The sequence below is a fragment of the Camelus bactrianus genome, chromosome 19, assembly GCF_048773025.1.
Source record: "Camelus bactrianus isolate YW-2024 breed Bactrian camel chromosome 19, ASM4877302v1, whole genome shotgun sequence".
Taxonomy (NCBI): Eukaryota; Metazoa; Chordata; class Mammalia; order Artiodactyla; family Camelidae; genus Camelus; species Camelus bactrianus.
The window spans coordinates 20428099-20448731 of record NC_133557.1 but is presented as its reverse complement, the minus strand read 5'-3'; the positions used below and the strand labels follow the sequence as shown (position 1 = coordinate 20448731).

The 20633-nt window shown below is 46.5% G+C and overlaps 3 protein-coding genes across 3 annotated transcripts; 1 reads left to right on the top strand and 2 right to left on the bottom strand.

Moving 5' to 3' along the window:
• Nucleotides 1–5: 5 nt before the first annotated feature.
• SPATA25 (spermatogenesis associated 25) lies at nucleotides 6–2379 on the top strand. The gene is made up of 2 exons (XM_010958663.3): nucleotides 6–853; nucleotides 1245–2379. The coding sequence occupies exons 1-2, from the start codon at nucleotides 799–801 to the stop codon at nucleotides 1874–1876; spliced, it is 687 nt and encodes a 228-aa protein (XP_010956965.1). The 5' UTR covers nucleotides 6–798; the 3' UTR covers nucleotides 1877–2379.
• A 149-nt stretch (nucleotides 2380–2528) lies between these two features.
• Nucleotides 2529–4476, bottom strand: ZSWIM1 (zinc finger SWIM-type containing 1). The gene has a single exon (XM_010958665.3). The coding sequence runs from the start codon at nucleotides 4474–4476 to the stop codon at nucleotides 3106–3108; it is 1371 nt and encodes a 456-aa protein (XP_010956967.1). The 3' UTR covers nucleotides 2529–3105.
• A 1228-nt stretch (nucleotides 4477–5704) lies between these two features.
• On the bottom strand, nucleotides 5705–20572 carry ZSWIM3 (zinc finger SWIM-type containing 3). Its single transcript, XM_010958664.3, has 2 exons — nucleotides 20162–20572; nucleotides 5705–8988 (listed from the first exon to the last, which is right to left on the bottom strand). The coding sequence occupies exons 1-2, from the start codon at nucleotides 20314–20316 to the stop codon at nucleotides 7071–7073; spliced, it is 2073 nt and encodes a 690-aa protein (XP_010956966.1). The 5' UTR covers nucleotides 20317–20572; the 3' UTR covers nucleotides 5705–7070.
• Nucleotides 20573–20633: the final 61 nt, after the last annotated feature.

The following is a 20633-nucleotide window of genomic DNA, read 5'->3' as shown; positions in this document are numbered from 1 at the left end:
AGTGCTGATGCCCCGGATCCCATCTCCAGAGATTATCATTTGATTTACTGAAGAATTAGGGCTAGACGTTGTTTTTGTAAAAGCTCCCCTAGAAAGTCTAAGGTACAGCCAGGGTTGAGAAGCATGTCCCTAGAACAAGATCTCAACTTTGGCACACATTATAACCACTTGAGGAACTTTGAAAAATACTGATAACTGGGTCTGCCCCTGGGATTCTGATTTAAATGTTCTGGGATAAGGCTGGGCATCAGGATTTCTAAAAGCTCCCAAGAGAATCTAACTTGCAGCCCAGTGTGAGAACCAGTGCCCTAGACCAACTACTTCATTTCATGGATTGGTAACTGATGCCCAGAGATGGGAATGTATTTGTCCAAGGTCACACAGCAAATGAATGAATGCAGAATATTCCTTCTCACAATACAGGGCACAAAGCACTAGGCTCCTTTATTTGTATCTCTAATCACTTGCTTCCATACAAAGGATTTCATTCGATCCTCATAACTTCTGGTGAGGTAGTGGGCAGTCACTACCCTCATCTTACAGACAAGGACATCAAGGAATAAAACTGTCCAGGTGACTTGCCCAAGGTAAAGGCAAGAACCTAGAATGCCCAGGTCCTGGTCCAGCACTCTTTTAACCCCACCCATTGTCATATATAGGTTCTAGAATGAACAGGCAATTCTGTGAGGTGGGTTCCAGGTGTAAAAGGGAGGGACTATGAGGTAACATTCTAGAAGGGTGGAGAAGGTAGGACAAGAGGCAGACTGTTCCCTCACAAACAGGAGCTTTGGGGCAGCCATGTCCTATTTCGTGTCTCCACAAACTCATCCAGCTCTTCTGCCTTCTGGCCAAGGTGAGAGGGGACTCCTGGGCTGGAGGGTGTACTACAACTTCCCCTGAGAACTTCTTCCTGGCTCGGGGGAGATGGAGGTTCTGCTGGGCATTTTGGGGCTGGCCCTGGAGTCATTTCTCTTCAAAGACAAGCCATTCCAAAGTCCCTGCCAATAGCTCCCCACTTTCTCATTCATTCATTCATTCACCGAACACTTCTCCATCAGCTACCTGCCTTAGGGACTGACTTGTGGTGTGGATAGAGTAAAACCTAGTTCCCAACCACTAAACAGCCCTCTTGGGCTGGTCTTAATTGCTTCAGTTCCCAATGCTCTGCTCCTGTGCCCTGCCCCTCAGGGCCCCCTCCTCAAAGAGATCCAGAATAACATGCCATCTCATTCCTGTCTCTGCAGGTGGGGCTGCTTCTCCGGGCTCATCTCTGGGCCTCTATAGTCCTGTAGAGCCAGTGGTGGTGACCTCTGGTGGACAAGGCCCACTGAGCCAGAAAGCTGAGCAGGTGGTACCTGCTGCCCCAGCCTGGGGCCCAGCCCTGGCAGTGCTGGAAGCCAGAGGCTGCCCTGGGGGGGCTAGCTGGGAGACACTGCAGCAGAAGGAATACGGCCGATACTGCCACAAATTTCCCCACGCGAGGCAGCCGGAGAGCTTGGGCTGGGAGGATGGCAGGTCCAGGGGCAGAGCTCCCCGCCTGGCTGACCCCAGCAGGCCTGGGCCCCTTCTGCTATGTGGGCTGCCGCCAGGTGCTCTGCCAATGCCCTCTGAGGCAGGGGGGAAGGAGGCCAGCTCCCAGCCTGACATCTGCATCCTTACCCTGGCCATGATGATCGCTGGCATCCCCACTGTGCCTGTCCCAGGCCTCCGGGAAGAGGACCTGATCCGGGCGGCTCAAGCTTTCATGATGGCCCATCCGGAACCCGAAGGGCCTGTGGAGGGGGTGCAGTGGGAGCAGGCGCACACCCACACAGCCCCTGGGCCGATGGCCCTAGTGAGATCCAGGAGGGACCAGCCTCCTGGCGCCTGCTTGTAGCTGGATGAAATAGCACCAGACACACAGGGTGGCTTCTCTGTATGATTTTTGGGCAGGCAGGGTTGGAGGTGCCTATGGCAGGGATGGGGATAGGGTGGTGGTTGGAGCCACTCTGATGAACACCAGTCCTACATCAGGGCCCAGACTCCAAGAAACATCCAGAAACCATGAAGCCAGGAGACAGGTCTTGTCAGAGTAGTGACCATGAAAATTAATTACCTGAGGCTGGGTGCCCTGCTGAGAGAGGGGAGGCTTCTTTTGTATTGTTTTGGTACTGAGTCAAAAGTTCTTGTGTGAAGTCCCAGGCAGTGTGAATTTTCCTCTTACCTTAAGTTTCTCAGCCTGCTGAGGGCAGGTCATGGGACCACAGGCAAAGAAGGAAAATTAACTTATTTGAGCACCAACTGGCATTGGGCCCATTACAGGCCCAGTCTCCTTTAATCCTACCAACCGTAGGGGTCTCTGTTTTCACAGGTGAACAAGTTGAGGCTTAGAGAGGTGATTTGCCTGGAGTCCCATAGCTAGGACAAAGCAGAACCCGGCCTCACAAATCAGGCTGGGAAGAAACCAGGATGTAATGTCAGACGCCAAAGTCTATTCTTTCCATACTATTTCCTAAACTGCCTTCTACAGGACAAAACTAGACGAATGCTAGAACAGGCAACATTCAACTTTAATGACTTCAGGATGGGGCGGGGTGGGGCGGGGTGGTGAGGCTGGGAGCCTGGATGAGCCACTGCCTCTGAGGGGCCTCTCCTCTGTGGGTCAGATGTCATCTCCCGACTGGGGAAGCTGTTACCAAGCCCCAACCCTTGATCTCCACCCAGTGTCTTATCTTTTCTCTTAGAGCAGGGGTCATCTGTTTTTGTAAGGCCCTTGAGCTAAAAATGGTTTTTACCTTTTGAAAAGGTTGTTTAAAAAAAAACAAAGCAAACCCATAAAAACAAAACAAAACAAAAGAACCAGGAATATACAACAGAGGCTGTACATGACCAGCAAAGTCTAGAATATTTCCTCTCAGGCCCTTTACAGGAACGGTTTGCTGACTCCTGTCTTAGGGAACTAGACATATTTTAGGGAGCAGGCTGCAGAATAGAAGACCCTTGTCCTCCTTTCCTGGAAGGAGGGCCGGTGGAAGTACAGTGTGAGTGTGTGTGTGGGGGGGTGCAGGGGTGGATGTGGACGTGTGTACATACATCTGTATGAATTTCTCCGGGTGCTGAGGGTAATCAGAGTTGGACCTGCTCATAAGGGCCGATCCAGCTGTCAGCCAGCTCCCGCAGGGTGCTGTACCGCCGTTCAAACTCCTCCTGGCTGCAGTGCTGCAGAAGCTGACCCACCTCCTCAGTGAGGAGGGCCACAGCCAAGTGCTTCTCCAGGGTCTCACTCCACTTGCTGCCCAGGATGTCATCAAGACTGGTGGCACAGCCTGCTGGCCACTGAGCTGGCAACATGTCAGGTTGGAGCACCTGATGGCGGGCACTGAGCATGGCGAGGATGTGGCGGCAAGGCAGATGGAAGGCCTGGTTAAAGTAGCAGCTGCAGCTGGCCGGGGGCTGGGGCTGCACCCTATGTGTGTCCTCCAGGATCTGTATGTTCACCTTTTCTGAACTGGAGCCGATGAGGTGCATGGATTTCTGGACCACGGCGAGCTCACCCAGGCAGAGCTGCGCTGCCGGGCCTGTACAGATGGCATTGAGAGAGTGCTGGATGTGGGCTTCTACCAACTGCTCCACTTTGGGGCTTTCAGGGCTGACGTCTGAAGGCGCATGATGGTTCAGGGAACTCAAGCCCAGGCTGAAACTTGCCTTGTCTCCAGAGTTCTGCTGCATGTATCGGAGCAGAGCAGTCACGCCTTTTTCCACAGATGGGGTGGTGCCAAAGGACTGGCTGAGGACGCGGGTGGTGACTTCCAGGCCCTGGAAGTAGCGGCTGCTCTCGGCTCGGCTTCTCCAGCGGTGGGCCAGCCAGATGCGGTCGTTGAGCAGCCAGTGTAAGTGGAGCTCTGGCAGTTGGGCCGGGGGGATGTAGGTGCTCAGGAGTGTATACAACTTTCTCAGGTTCCCAGCTGTGGCCGAGCACATTGTGTTCTGCAGGGAGGTCAGGAGCGCCCTCTCCATGGGCTGCTCAAGGGACAGCTGATAGAACTTGCCCTGGAGGAACTTACAGACATGGAAGGCAGAGAGCAGGACCTCAGCTGCGGGGAACTCCATAGCAAGGGTGGGCAGCGGGAGAAAGTGGGGATCCACCAGGATGGTACAGACTCTCTCCCATGCTGGGTTAAACTTCTTGAATACCTGGAACATCTGGGCCAAGCCTTCAGCATCCTCCTTGGCAGGAATGGCAAAATAGACTGCCCGGGCAAGATGACCCTCCAGCTGTACCCGAGGTCCGTCCACCAGGAAGGTATATAACACCTTGCCCCTTGGGTTATAGGTCCGGTGGATAAATAAAACCTCAGGGAAATGGGCAAAGACACCCTGCATAAAGCAGCTCTGATAGTTGAGGGTATCTAACTGGGCAGTCTTGCTAACCTGATAGAGCAGCAGAGGTGGGCTTGGGTCCTCAATCAGGAGCTCATTCAGCATCTTCAGAGCCATGGGGGAGATGGGAGATGTCTAGACGCCAAGGTCAAAATATCTTCAATGTGAGGCTGCTATACAGAAGGCTCTCAGTCTTTCAAACTCCAACTAAGTTGAGGCTTGAGGCTGGACTGTAGTTCTCAGATCTTGTTCCAAAGATGGGCCTATGGAGAAGAACAGAAGTTTTAAGCAGACAGAAGAGGCTTGGCTCTTCAATTATTCATCCAGACAACATTTTATTGCTTACTATGTATCAGCACTGTTCTGGGGGATACACAATAAACACGTAAATGAACAAGGATATATCAGATAGTGAAGTCTGGCAATAACTTGGTTCCATGAGATTTAAATGGATGGGAAGGCCAGAGTGACCTTTATTTTTCCTCCTTGAAGAGCATTTAAAATATTTGTATAGCACTTTATATTTACAAATTACTTTTTGGCATCCATCCTTTCATTTGGTCCTGGTATACTATATACAAGAGAACTGCAATTGCCCCTGATTTGCTGTGTGATCTTAGGCAAGTCAGTGACACCCTCTGAACCTCAATCCCTTTAGCCATAAAATAGGTTTAACAAATGTGCATAGCCTCTCCAACCTCTACGTAAATCCCTCTATTAACTGCAATACTTTGTTCAAATGTTTCCTCTATGTAGCCCCCAAACCAGGTTATTGTCCCCACTTTACAGATGAGAAACTGAGGCTCAAAGAGGTTAAGTGACTTGCCCACCATTACTCTGTAAGTAGCTGGAAGCTGAGTCTTTGGCTTGGGCTCCTGACTGCTTTCCACAGTACCTGAAGTCCAAAAACTGGGAACAGAGAAGGGACGCCGCCTCTGACCTCTCACCTCTAACCTGGGTGGGAGGATGCGGCTGTCTGACGTTCCCATTTGGAGTCTGCCCGGAGCCAGAAGAGAAGTCAACCTCCCAACCCTATGGGAACTGTGTCATGGTGACTGCGGTTACCAGCTGCCTCACACCTCCACCCCTTCAGAAATTACTCACCCACACCTTGGCTCCGTCGCCATTTCTCCCTATTTGACCCTGCCTCTGACTCTGACTGACCTCTAGGCTCACCAACCGCGGCGCCAGCTTCGCCGTGACTCGGGCCAATGGCCTGAGGAGTTCGCTTTCGGTCTTTAGAGGGCCGACCAATCGTAGCCCGGCGGCTCGTAGGCGGGCACTGTTACCAGGGTTACGAGGGGGCTCGGCTGGCGGCAACCAATGAAGGCCTGACGACACTTGAATCCAGGGGAGTCTGAGCCCTGAGGCTGAAACTCTGGAGCCTAACACCTGGGAAGAGCACGTTATTATGGAAACCCCCTCAGCCAAAAAGGAAAAAAGAAAATAAATATCGGTGTTTCACGGATTTTTTTTTTCTTTTTCGGTCAAATTCCAAAGCCCAAGGGATAGGAAGGGGTGTCTGTAATTGTACTGTATCTTCTGCCTTATGGGGCAACAGAGGCCCAGAACAAAATTATGCCTCTCCAAAAGGGTCAAGGGGCCCAGCCCTTGGAATTGAGGAGCTCCAGATCTCCTTGAGAGCGCAGAACCTCAGCTCAGCCCCCTCTAGTATTTTACAGGAGAGAGAGAGAGAGATCCAGAACGGCTCTGTGACCATTTAAGGTCATGGTGAACTAGTGCAAGAACCAAGCCTGACTACTATCTTTTGATCTTGGTTGCCCCGAAGATGGCTCCTAGCAAGCTGGGTGGCTACCAGGCTTCACCTGATTCAGATTACAAACTAGCAACAACAACAAAAGTCAGTGTTGGTGCTTAAAACTGCATTGAATCTAGAGGGGAAACTGGAATTAGAACAGGCCAACTAATTTTTACAGATGAGGAAACTGGGGTCAAAGAAATTAGGGGCTTGCTGACAGGCCCTGAGCAAGTTGCTGGCTGTTGTTTCGGACTCAGGTTTCTTCCCTCCCAAACTACCTGGCTTCTTCCTGCCAGAATATGAGGCAGCCTAAGGTCAATGTTGAAGGCTTGGTGGAGGAAGAGGATGAAGTACTGGGCAGACTGCTAATCACTGGATTTCAGACATCAGGTTCTATTAGGATCCACAACCCCCATTAGTTCCTTCCCTGTCCAAGCAGCACACATTTTCCCTGCTTATTTCATTTTATTTAAAAAAACAAAACAAAACGAAAACTTTAATATGAATAAAAATAAATACAAATAACAAATTCTTTGTAAAGAGCAGCAACAACAGCCAAGGATCACCCTCCTTCCCTTTGTCCCTGCAAACTGGCCCTTTTCCCAGGTGAATCTTATCTCTCCTGATAATATCCTGGGGGCAAGGTTTCATCTCTGTAAAGTGGTAAGACCAGACCTCAGGGGTTGAGGGAGAAAGAGGCATGACCTTTCAGCATGGAGATAACTTTGGCCTTGAACAATAAATGAGGCTCCCAAGGAAAGCCAAAGGTAGGGCAGAAAGGGGGTAGATTCAAAGGACTGTCACACAGTGAGGTTCCTCTTCTTCCCACTGTAACGATTTTCCGAACCCCACCTAGGAAGACATTGGTTAAAATGCTAACCCCTTGCATGTCCTGCCCACTATGACCTCTCAGACTTCCAAGGAGAGGGGTTAGTGACCCAGTGCAAGTGTTTCAATTGTGAATTGTGGCTCCAGCAAGAGCAAGTCCCTCCCCTTCCTCCTGCTTTCCCCAGAGGAAAGGGAGGCGGCCCACATCCTTGAAATCCCCAGGCTGCTGACAGGGCTCAGGCGGCTGGCAGGGGGCAGCCCAGATGTCCACAATCTTGCGCAGGGTGGAACAGCGCTCTTCCAGCTCTGGTCCCTCGCTCTGCATCAGTAGGTTTGCCAGCTCCCTGCTTAGGTCCTGAATCATGTCGTGCCTGGTGTGCTTCCCAGGCTGGCCTGTGTTTGGGATCACAACAGGGTCCTGGAGCTCCCCGCTGGGCCCAAGGAGATGCTGGTACCTCTTCTGCCACCGGCGGCACACCATGGCTTCGCCCACCGGCTTCTGGCTGGTGTGCAGCAGGGCCAAAATGTGCCGGCACGGCAGGTGGTACCACTGTTGAAAGGAGCAGCTGCAGCTGCAGCCGTCTTTGCTCACCTGGTGGGAGTCCTCTAGCAGCTGAACGTCCACGGAGGAGCCAGCCATGTCCACCAGGTGGGTGGAGTTCTGTACCACCTCCCACTCATTGTGGCACAGCTTGTAGGCCAGATCGGAGCCACTCTGGTGTAAGGAGTCTAGCATGCCACCCTGGGAGGGCTGCAGCGGCTGCAGCTGTACCTGCTGTGGGTCTGGCTTTGTCTCTTGCACGGGAAGCCTGGTGAGGCTCCCTCCACACATCCCAAAAGCCTTCTTGGACTTTGGTGCCATGCTTGCTGACCGAGTTCTCTTTAACCTGGGCGGAGCAGTGGGCAAGTTCTTCAAGCCTTTGGTATTGAAGAAGTCTATGTAATCCACAAAGCGAAGGATGCAGTCCAGCAGGGACTGCTGTTCCCGGAAGAGGCTCGACACCTTGCTGGTGACGACATCCAGGCTGTCCATGTAGGTGTTACACGCGTGCAGGCCCTTCCTAACATGCATGTACCACAGCAGTTCACAGGAGAACCAGTGGGCCTGCAGGAAGCTGAAGAGCTGCTCATCCAGCAGGGCTTGGGACATCTGGCAGAGATTTTGCAGGCTAGCCTCGGAAGTGACAAATACAGCCTCCCGCAGGGCTTCCTTCATGAGCCTTTTAAAGGACGGATCTGCTGAACTACGATGCAGCTTCTTCTCCAAGAGTCGGGTCGTGTGGTAGATGGAAAGGAGGATGCGGGCAGCAGGGAAGATCTCCTGCAGGATGGCACGATGAGGGAAAGATGGGTCCACAAAGACCACCTTGACCTTGGACCAATCGGAGTTGAACTCTGTAAAGGTATTCAGCATCTTGGCCACAGAGGTGGCTGTCTCAGCCTTGAGCACTGCAAAGTGTACCACTCGCCCCTCTCGTTCCTTGTTTTCCACCAAGAAAGCATAGAGGATGTGGCCCTGGGCGTTCTCCACCCGGTGCAGCAAGAGATTCTCTGGGAAGCGGGTGAATAGGTCGCTCATCTTGCTGCTCTGGAAGCTGAGCCGGTCCAGGTCTTGGCTGCTGCCCACACTGAACGAGGCCATGGAACCCATATCCACCTTAAGAAAGTTCTTCATCACTTTGGCTATCTTGGCGAGGTCAGAAGGAGTCATGCCCTCCTGTTCTGGCTTTGAGGGTGCATGGACCTTATCTAAGCAAAATGACGGTTCAACTGGGGACTTCTTAGCCGTGCCAAGGTCTTTCTTGATTGCGGGCTGCACAGGCTGGAGTTTCGGCGGGCATGTTGTCTTCTGAGATTTGTTTCCTCTAGGACCCGCAGTTTTGGTGTCAACATGTACATGCTGCGTGTTGAGTTCACTGATAAATAGTCTATCCAGTTTCTCATTGTACTGCAGGAGCAAGTATGCTGGGCACAAGTCCGCCTCCAGTGTTTTCTTCCTGTTTGACTGGGTCCGAATACAGACAAATTTCACCTGCACGTATCTAGGGAAGGCAGAGGTCACAATGAAAAAGGTGCTGATCACCTCTTTCTCTTATAAGACAAGCCCCTGTAGGGACTTAGAGCTGCTGTTGAGTTTCCTGGAGACCACAGTGCGGCACAGGAAGTAAGAAAGAAAGACTTACATTCACTCTCTAGTCCTGAAGCACTCAGGCCTTTCTTCAAGACCCCTCCAACTAAAACACCCTTCATTTTCATCTGTAGCACTTCTAAGCCCCAACCCCTTTTATTTACTCTCATTTGCCCATCTGTAGTCGTCAACAATTCAGTCTGAGGCAAGATACAAGGGAGGATAAGCAGCAGCAGCAGAGCTGGTTATTCATTGTTTAAAATGTCCCCTTTGGGGTGAGGGTAGAGCTCAGTGGTAAAGCACACACCTAGCATCCACGAGGTCCTGAGTTCAATCCCCAGTACCTCCATTAAAATGAGTAAGTAAATAAATTTAAAACAATAAAATAAAATTTCCCCTTCATTCCTGCCTTTTGGAGCCACCGCCTCCTGCTCCAGGCAGCAGAGATAAAAGAGGACTTCAGGGGTTCTGGGCTCCCTCTCTAAGAGGGAAGATCTGTGTTCATCTTTTTGTAAAGAAAAACATCCACATCCTAAGGGAGTGAGAAGCCCTGGGCCAGACGGTCTGTCTGGTGCTGCTAGCTTTGCCATTCTAGGCTGACAGTGCTGATTCAAAGGAGAATGGTGATTAAATTGAGTATCTGCTCTTTTTTCTCTCCTAGCCTCATTCAACCCATGCTCCAAGGCCCAAAGCAGGTCCCACCTTCTCCAGGAAACCTTTATGGATGCCCTCAAGCCACAGTAAGTGCTCCTTACTTCGGATTTATAACATTTATTTAAAATAAAATGCTTAGCAGATTTTCTGGGTAGCAGTAGTAGTTAACAGTGGGGACGGACGCTGGGGGCTGACTTTCGGAATTTGAATCCAGACTCTACTATTCAGAAGCTGTTTGACCTTGGGCAAGTTACTTCACCTCTCTGCTGCAGTTTCCTCATCATAAAGTCAAACTATCTAATTGGGGTTGTCTAATTATGAGAATTAGCCACAGTCATAATATTTAGCACAGAGCCTGGTTCAGCCTTTTATTTATTCTAAATAAAAGTCATCTACTGTTGTTACAGCCCCTAAACCTTGTGACCTCTTGGGTGTTTACACAGTACCTTTCCAATTGGTGGGGCTATCTTCAAGTGGCAAGAGTTAAGTTAGTCCTCTGTGTATTCCAGGTACCTAACATAAATGTTATTCCTTCAGCAGGTGCTTATCAAAGATATGCTGGATGAATGACTCAGGGAGCATAGGTGGGCAGGACGTGGTCACACTCTGCCTCCTCAGGGAGTGTCCCAATCCAAAGACTGGGGAAGAGAGAAAAAATCTCAGCCCTGGCACGACATGACACACAGCCTGGGCATCTCACCCACCCACTTCCAAACACTCTAATCCAGCCAGTCCTGTCTGCTTGCCCTGTGGGGCAAGCTTAGAAAAATAGGATATGTCAGGCCCACAAGAACAGGGTGGAGAGGCCTGAGGCTGAAAATGCCTGCACCTGCTGTGTGCACAGTGCCAGAGCGGCAACGTCATCTCTAGCTCAGCAAGACCAGCAAGGGGAGACCGCTGCACGGCCCCTGCCTAACTCTCCTGCCTCATTTTCCACCGCCCCCGCCACCTTGTTTTATTGTACCCTAGGACCCTACAAAGACAAACTGTCTACAGCTTCCCATGTTCACTATCCTGTGTCTCACCTCCGTGCCTTTACTCATGTCTCTGTTGTGCCCTGCCCACCTGTCTTCATCTCAGAGCATACTCATCCTTCAGGACTTCGTGTAATCACCATCCTTCCTAAGATGCCTTCCCCAACGCCTCAGATTGGGCCCTACCCTTCTGGGGGCTCAACATCTTAGCATGGCTCTAGCTCATCAAATTATATTGACTTTATGTGCTCAAAGTGTATGTTTGTTAACCTCATCCAAAAAAAAAACAAGAAAAAGAGAAAGGAAAGGAAGGAAAGAAGGAAGGAAGGAAAAAAGAAAGAAGAAGAAAGAAAAAGAAAGAAAGAAAGGAAGGAAGGAAGGAAGGAAGGAAGAAAAGATACTCATGAGTGCCAACCATAAAGCTCTTTCTACCTTTCCTGGTTCCATTAATGACGGCATCTCGCAGGGGGAGACTTCGGCATTCTTTTTAATTCCTCCTTCTCCATGTCTATATCCATGTTATGTTAAGTCTTTTAAATTCTTTCCTACCACTATTACATGTATTAAGGATTATTATATGCCAGGCTACATGTAAGCACCTTACACGCATCATCTTACACCAAGAAAAGGGTTCTACCATCCACATTTTACAGATGGGGAAACAGGCTTAAGGAGGTTCTCACGGATGAGAATCTGGGATTTAATCCTTCAGCTAAAACTGGAGGATCTGGGATTTGAACTAAGCCTGTTTGGCTGCAGTCTATGGAGTTAACCATTATGCTGCTTGTCTTTTTTCAAAATATTTCTCCTTTCTCTGAATTCTCATTTTTACCCTCTTCAACTTGAGCCTCAACACTCTTGACTGTTCAGATTCAGTAACTTCCTCAGACATCTCTAAGCATGCCGTCCTTGCTGGCATCATGCATTTCATACTTAACGGGTACTAGGTTGAAGCCTCTTATTTTTTCCCTTCCTGCTTCCTTTAATCTTCTGTATTGAGACACAACTTCCATACAGTGAAGTACACAAATCTTCAGGAAGAATTCTTTGGGCACTGTAGTCATCTAAATCTCTACTTATTTCTATGTACTCCCAGTGCCTGGCACTGCCCCTGGCAGACGGGGTGCTCTGAATACATATCCTGAATGAACATTAAATTAGTGATTGTATGACACAGAAAATCCTTCTTAAAACATGAGTGGTATATTAGGAAGATCACTGAGCCACTGGGAGAGTTCTGTCACGTGACTTCGCTTCCAGTCCTAGCACTACTGTAACTTTGGACAAGTCCTTTAATTTCAAACATTCATACAGTCCTACTATGTACCAAACACTATACTAGTTGCTCAGAAGGCTTCAGAGACAGATTAGATAGTCTCTATTGTCAAAGTCTAGTGAGCAAAGAGATGGCCAGTAAAGTCAAAATTAAATGAATGGTTAGAGGTACAAGTAATAAATACTCATAACTGAATAAAGAGTGACTTCACCTTGACTATAGGGATTGGAACAGATTTAAAGCTTTTAAGTTTGCCTAAGATCTGTGTCCTTGTTTTGTGTAAATTGAACTTTGAGCAATAAATAGGATTTTTACAGGTGGAAAAAAGCTATTTTAGACAATAAAGCTTGAGTTAGGAACAAGACTCTGGAGCCAGCAGATCTGAGTTTAAATTCCAGCTTTACCACTTAACTGTGTGAACTTAGACAAGTCACTTTACTTCCTCTAAGCCTCCAATTCCTTATCTATAAATATGCAAATAATAAGAGTATTGGTCTAAGGATAATCAGTACCTGATCCAAGAATAATCAGTACCACCAAAAATGAATTCATTTAAAAAGCTGTGGCAGAGAAAGATAAATACTGTATGGTATCACTTATATGTGGAATCTAAAAAAATACAACAAACTAGTGAACATAACAAAAAAGTAGCAGACTCACAGATACAGAGAACAAACTACCAGCGGGGAGACTGGAGGGGCAATATAAGGGTAGGGGATTAAGAGGTACAAACTATTAGGTATAAAATAAGCTACAAGGATATAGTGTACATCCTGGGAAATATAGCCAATATTTTATAATAACTCTAAATGGAGTATAACCTTTAAAAATTGTGAATCACTGTATTGTATACCCATAATGTATATAATATTAGACATTAACTGTTCTTCAATAAAACAGAAAAGAGGCTGTGGCAGGATCTGTTGGCGGCCAACCCAACATCCCTGAGCCCCCTTCTTCCTCCCTCACTGAAGGCCAGGTTGGCACTCCTCCCCCACACTGCTAAGTGCTTCAGGGCTAGTCTAAGCCAATTAAGGCACCAGTTAAGGCAATCTCATTAGGAATGGCCAAGGATACTGGCCCAATTCTGCCCCAAGAGACATGATAGGAGATCTGCAGGAAACCGAGGCAGGCTTTTTCTCCTGGATGTGACTGCCACATTTGTGCCAAGCCGTCCCGAGGGCAGAGCTGAGCCCTGAGCGTGGCCAAGCGGCAAGAAGGGAGAAGCCTGGGCTGCTGAAACGATCATCTCGTGGCCAAGTAATAAGGCATTTTGAGTCAGGGTTTTCAGTTAATTGCAGCCAAAAACTTCTCCAGAAACCATATTTCAAAGAAAATGGTGGAAAATTGATTCAAGTGGAATTTTATCTTTAAAAAAATGAGACTAGGATTATGAAAATATTATATTTAACAAAATTGAAGTTATAATGGCAGCTACCTGCCAACTCAGATTAATCAAGAATAACTTAAAGTGTCAACCTTCTCCTGCCCTGGTGTATTTTTTCCCCAAACACTATGATATTTTATTTCCTGTCTCACTTGTGTAATATGTAAAAGTCAATTTTACCAGAATATTCCTGGGCTTTATCACGTTTCTCAAGGGCCTAATTTTTTTGTTATGCAAATCCTTTGCTTTTCAAGTTTGTATCATATCTTTGTCCCTGTTGATTTCCCGTCTCCATTTGTCAACTGACACAAGGCTGAGGGTGACGTAAGGATTTCTCTGTCATTACTCGCAGGGACTTCAGCAAGTCCTCCAGCTCTTGGAAGACCTGCAGTTTCAGTCCACAGTCAGTTTTATTTGCACTGTATTATCCTGTTTTGTTTTTTTTTTATCCTGTTGTTCACCACATCTATTCATTAGCCAGAAACTGACTACCAAAGTGTTGATGGGACTGCTAGGAATCAGCAGGAAGGAATGACTAAGTAGGGGCTAATTTTTAAAAGTGGCTAGTTTATTAGGGAGATTTTTGCTTTCCTACACAATCTTGTGACTGTGGATACATGGAAAATGAAAACTCAGATAACAAAGGCTTAGTTGAAAGAGTGTGATGAGGATTAACTAAAACAATGCCTGTAAAGTTCTCAGCAGAGTGTCTGGAATGCTTTCCAGAAAAGTGTTCAAAGGGTAACTATTTAATAAGTAAATAAATAAACCAAAAAAAAAACCCCAAACTTAAAAAAGAAAAAAAGGAACAACAATAACAAAAAAAAAAAAAGATAGCTATTAAACTGAACAGCAATGGAAAGAGACATCAGAATACTTTATGGACTCTGAAGAATATCAGTTCCCCAAAAGACATAACAGAAAGAAAAACACAATAACCATGTATAAATACATGGGAAGGGAAACTGGGCATAAAATCACAGAATCTCCCAGTCGACTGGGAGTTTTGGTCATTTAGCATGAACTCCCACAGCACATTTCTTTGACTCTTACAAATACCTCCCGCTTTCCATCATGTCCTACAGTTATGACTTCGCAAATATTTACTGACCTCTATGTTTCAGCCAGTACATGTATTTTATTTAATCTTCACCACATTCTCCTCATTTTACAAAGGATGAAACTGTGCCATAGACATTAAAAGTCTTGCCCAAGGCCAGGGTTAAAGCCTGCCTTCCTGACTTCAGAGCTCTCACTCTAAAAAAAAAAAATTATATATATATATACATAATTATATATATACACATATATAATATATAAAAAATTATATATATACATATATAATATATATACAATTATATATATATATATACACACACACACACACATATATATATATATTTCAATATATATATAGTGTGAGGAGGGGTGGGTAATTAGGTTTACTTATTTATCTTTAGTGGAGGTACTGGGGATTGAGCCCAGGACCTCATTCATGCTAAGAACTCACTCCACCACTGAGCTATACCCTCCCTGACAAAAGCTTTCACTTTTAACCGTTATGCTGACTTTTTCTGGATTTCAAGGAATCACAAACCACCTTCACATCTGCCATAGCCACTCATATAACATTTGCCTTATTATTTTCAAATGGTTTTCTCTGAATCAGCTCACTTTATGTAATAAGGATCTTTATGTTTAGATATTAACATAAATACTTAGTATTAGAATCATCTCCCCGGACCACCAGTAACATGCGTATCTGGTTGCCGGGAAACACTGCTCTGCTCATTTATCTCCTGAAAACGCTTCCCCCACCTGCCCTCCAGCCCAGCAGGGGAAGTGCTCATCCCACATATCTATGTATCACTCAAAAAGCCCCACACAGTGTGCTCTGCACAGAGCCAGCATCCAATCCGGGATCTAACAATCTTCTTTACAACATCCCCACAAGCAGTCAACCTGCTAAAATCTGTTGGCCTGAGCTGCTCAGAATTCAATTCCTCACAGACTAGCTCAGCACATTATTGTCCTCAAGGGGAGAGACCACAACTGACTCATCTTTGTACCCCACACAGCTCAATGCCTGGGGTAAACATTTTTACCTCTTACTACAAGTTTGTGTAATGAATAAATACTAGAGAGTTGCTAGAACCTAGTGGTTAAATAGGGAAGTTAAGAGCTCTGGCAATAAACAGGCTGGGTCTGATCTTCAGTTTTAACTAGGCACTTGAAAATTTTTTAATTTTTTAATTGAAAGCTGCTTTCTTATAGTTTCTTTAACTCTTCCCCTACTCTCTGCTCCTACTTGCCCCCTCCTTTCTGCCTATTCTCATTTTTCTTGGCTGTAATTGTACCCAATTCAGACCTCCCTGGCTCCCACCTGGTGGTTCTGGGTGTGCCTGTGCTTTTTGTTACAGGTTCTCTTATTATTCTCCTCTTTCAAGTCTTGCTTACTTCTGGCCCTGCTCCTGGCCTCCCCTTTACTGTAACAATCCTCTCTCCCGCCTTTTGCTGCAGCATGTGGAACTCAGGAGGGTAACAGCTTTCAAAGAGTTACATAATGAAACTCTGAGCCTTAATGTAAAGCAGAGAGGGAGAACTATTAGCTCTCTTAACAGTCAACTTTTTGCTGTTTCTCCATCTATCTGCACACTCATATTATTATAATAGCACTAATCTTTCGGAATATTTTCTATGTGCTAGGCCCTGTAGTAAACACTTTACGCGTGGTAACTCATTTCATGCAAATAACAAAACCTACTTCTGACACGGTGATTCAGAGGACCAAGTCAGACAACGAACATGAGTAAACTATCTCTACAAAATGTTAGGGATGGACTGGTTTTTTCTAAACAAGAGCCTGCACTGGTATTAAGTGTCAGCCAACACCTCCACTCCTGTCATTCCCCAACTTTTCCTCTGGAAGTTTTACTACTATTTTAAGTAAGTCATTATTTCTGTGATTAGAGTTTAATATTTGTCTCCCTGACCGGAGGGGAAGCTCCATGAGGTCAGGGACCCAATTTATCGTTTTCAACACTGTGTCTCCAGACACCAGCCTGGAGTCAGGTTTCTGTTAACAATTGCTAAAATCAATGAATTAAAGGGCTCATACGATGGAATAAATGATGTGGAATAATCTCCAAAATACATTGATAAGTGAGAAAAGCAAGGTGCAGAATGATGGGTATAAATAGTAGGCAGCCACCTGTGTTTTAAAGAAAAAAGATACATATGTACACACAAGATATGTTTGTTCAGGCTCACAGTATCTCAGGAAGGTAATGGTGGTTGTATCTAGACTACACACTGAAAGAGACACTGGCTTTTAGACCCTTTTATATGGTTTGAAATTTTAAAAAATTAAATGACTACGTTAACCATTCAAAAACAAACTCATTTTTTAAATGGTTCAACCTGCAAAAACAAAAAGAAATAAAACCAATCCCAGCCTCTAATCTATCAGCTGAGTCCCTCCATTTTTCTTCCCACTGCTCCAGCATAAATCTTCCTTCTGGCTAAGCAGGTCTCCTCACCGCCTTCTAAGTACAGCATGTTAACATCTGCACTAGCTCACACACCATTTCTCCCTCCAGGGTGTTAATCCTCCTGTGATAGAGAGAATGGTCCCCTAAAGATGTCCACTTCCTAACCTCTAAAACCTGGGAATATGTTAGGTTACATGGCAAAGGGGAATTAAGATCGCAGATGGAATTAAGGTTGCTAATTAGCTGATTCTTTAAAGGGAAATTATCCTAGATTATCTGAGTGGGCCCAACATAAAATAGAAAATGGAATATTAAAGTGGAAGAGGGAGGCAGAAGAGGAGCCAGAGAAGAAGATGGGACGAGGCAGGGTCAGAGTGATGTGGTGTGATGACTCAACCAGCCATTGCTGGTTTTGAAGATGGAGGAGGGGCACCACTAGTCAAGGAGTGTAGGCAGCTTCTAGAAGCTGGAAAAGACTTGGAAATGGATCCTCCTCTAGGGACTCCAGAAAGAAATGCAGCTCTGCTGACACCTTGATTTTAGCCCAGTGAGACCTGTGCCTGACTTCTAACCCGCAGAACAGAATGATACTAAATGTGTATTGCTTACACCACTATGTTTGTGGTAATTTGTGAGAGCAGCAAATAGAAAATACACCTCCGGACACCTCCCATTTTGGGGGTGCTCAGCTGAAGCCTCCTTTCTTGCTTCCTTCTCCAGCCCACTGTGATTTGTCTGAGTCCCTGCAGTCCTAATTTCCGTGAATCACATGTTTAACACTTGACTCATTCATTCAACAGTTACTTAATGCCCGCTATGCACCAAGCCCTGTGCTAGACCTGGGGATGATCCACCTGAAAAGTGTTTCAGAGCGAATGTGAGGTGTTTGGACTTGATCCTATGCAAGCAGCACTACGTTCATCAGTGAGAACGCAAAAAACTATAAACCAGAGTCTCTCCCTGGAAGTGCTCAGCAAACCGGGGAAACCTCTGTAAAGTGTATCCCAAAACAACAGGCAAGGAGCTGCACTGGGTGCTGCCAGAACTCAGAGCAGGAGCATCTGACCTAATCTTCAGGCAGTTAAGAAAGGCTTCCCGGAAATCATGCTAATATCTGAAGGAAAAGTAATAATTTGCTAAGACAGAGTTTTCCACAAATGGCCCAAAATGATCTCAGATTACACAAGAATAATAGTTATTTATAATTATATACTATTTTTTTTGCCACTATACTGTAACTTCTTATATATTATTGCTTAGATAGGTTCTAAAATAAGTTTCTTTGAACATTAGAACAACTTAAAGAAAAATGTTAAGTAAATTGTAGCTCAGGATATATAGTACAGAGAGGACAGTATACAAAGTGACAACAAAGATTTACCGTATAACACAGGGAACTATGTTCAATATCTTGTAATAAACTATAATGGAAAAGAACCCCCAAAAAAGAATATAAATATATATGTATAACTGAATCATTTTGCTGCATACCTGAAACTAACCCAACATTGTAAATCAACTACAATTTTTTAAAAATGCAAAACGACTGATATCTGAGGAGAAGCGAGCTAAGTGGATGGGCAAGGTTATTCCAACAGTAGGTGTGGTAAGTGCAAGGACCAGGAAGCTGAGGGCTTGGGACAGAGGCTGAATGTGGAGTAGACCCGGTGTGGGTGGGGCACACAGTGCAAGGTGGAGAGGTCAGAAGGGTCCGAGGGTCTGGTGAGCCAGGTTAATGATCCTGGACTTAATCGTGAGGGCAATGGGAGGCTACTGAACTTTATCTGACCTAGACTGTGGGCAGCTTGAGAGCAGTGATAATAATTTTGTAATTATTCACTGCTTAGAAAGATGCTACTGGCATAGGTTAAAGTCCAAACACTGCACAGTGGTACCTAAGACCCTTTAGGTGAACTGCAACTGACATGGTCTCGCGCCAAGCACGGCATCCCACACTGCTTCTCCAACTTCTTTCACATATCTGTGCCTCAGCACAGCTCCTTCTGGTCAAATCCTTCTTGCTACTCAACAGTTACCCACTGAACTTGTACACTAGCCCTTCTCATTCATTCTTGGCCCAGCAGAAACCATTACTTCCAGTGTGAAGCCTTTCACCTTTCCACAGGCATTTGTCAAGTCGTCCTCTGCACATCTCTTTCAAAGCACTGATCACATTCTAGTCAGTTTGCCTGAGTCCAACTGTGTGCCATCTCAAGCTCTTTGAGGGCAGGTTTAGTTACTTATTCATCTTTATGTTATCTATACCCAGCACAGTGCTAGACTTCAGGGAAGGGGAAAAAACACAGCCTGCCTCCCGAGACAGGGAGCTTTGGCTGAATGTCTCAACCCAGAGGTCTCAAATTCAGATATATTTTGACTCTCAGAGTTGGCCCACATGGTATGTGTTCAAATTTGAACTGATTTTCCATTTTTAAAGAAAGTGGATAAATTCACATAAAGCCTGGAATCCTGATTCTTCTTGCCCCAAATTCTGGCAACACTGGATCTTCATATTCACATGGCAACCATCAGCTGGAGTTCATTAGATAGAGCCTGTTCTCCATTTTGCCCAGTTCACACATCTGTTCTCCCTAATACAGACTTGGTGTTGGTTGTTATTTTATCATTGTTTTTCTTATAAAGTAAAAGCTAAACTTTCTTACACTGGGGTGTTTCACCAGAGTCCTGAAGGCAACTGAGTTTTCAACCCTTGGCTTAGCCTCCAAGCCTCTTATCTCATCTGCCAAATGGTAAAAATAACATTTGCCTATAATTTTCAACATGGCCTTGCGGGGTAAAGCGTATATAGCATATAGAACGCTGCCTGGGACATGGGAAGTGTCTGAAAAATGGTTGTTGATCTCAGGCGCTCAAGAACCATTTATAGAACAAACAAACGAATGAATGAATGAATGAATGAACGAACTAGTCAACAATGGACCAGTGTTCTTGCTTTGTAAAGAGAAGACTGATGAAGAAAATTCTCGCCAAGGAGTTTTTATCCATTTGTGAAGGCCATAATTTGTGTCTGGGATACTGTGGGTGCTCAAAAATGGGACAAACTGCAGTTATTATGAATTTCAGAAAAGCTGTGAAAGAGTAAGTGCAGGTGAACTGGGTGGTCAAAAAGCGATGCCTGTGGAGGTTTTGTCTCTTTTCACCAGGCACACAGCAGGTGCTCAATGAATGCCTGTGGAATGCTCATAGAGACAGGGGCCCAACTGCACTTCCTCCTCCAGGCCGCCCTCCTGGGGACCTTCCGGCCTCCTCCCCACCCTCCTGCCCCGCCCCCGCCCCGCCCTTACAGGATGTCCTCGCGGATGGAGGTGCCGTGGTTGAGGTTGTGGAAGCGGACGGAGACGCAGTCCCTGAGAATGAAGGAGCACCTGTTCTCCTTCTTGTAGGCGCTGAAGCATTCCTTGAAGTCCTCGTAAGTCTTGAAACAGCTGCCTAGCTCCATGGCCGCCCTCTCAGCCCACACCAGGGGCTTGCCCCCAAATCAACACCAGGGGTCACAGGTCACACTATGAGGGTCTACAGGCTGGCGTGGGCCCAGGATGCCTTAAAGGTCGGTCCCAATTGGGTGGCCCGTTACGGAGCTCAGGAGAAGCCCTAAGCCTGGGAAGGTTGCCACGAGCTGGGGGGCGTCTTTGCTATCTGACAGAGGGGAAGTGACACTCAGCCCTTATTATCCAGTCCCAGGGATCCGCCCCCTCATTGTCACATCCAATTACACACGGGTTCCCCGGACTGGCACTCATTTTGTCCAATCGCTAG

Bases quoted from the DNA above. Each gene is read 5' to 3' on its own strand.
- ZSWIM1 (XM_010958665.3), bottom strand. From the start codon at position 4,476: ATGGCTCTGAAGATGCTGAATGAGCTCCTGATTGAGGACCCAAGCCCA.
- ZSWIM3 (XM_010958664.3), bottom strand. From the start codon at position 20,316: ATGGAGCTAGGCAGCTGTTTCAAGACTTACGAGGACTTCAAGGAATGC. The intron at 8,989-20,161 runs GTAAGGGCGGGG...TGCCTTCCCTAG, and splicing joins TCCATCCGCGAGGACATCCT to ATACGTGCAGGTGAAATTTG.
- SPATA25 (XM_010958663.3), top strand. From the start codon at position 799: ATGTCCTATTTCGTGTCTCCACAAACTCATCCAGCTCTTCTGCCTTCT. The intron at 854-1,244 runs GTGAGAGGGGAC...CTGTCTCTGCAG, and splicing joins TCTTCTGCCTTCTGGCCAAG to GTGGGGCTGCTTCTCCGGGC.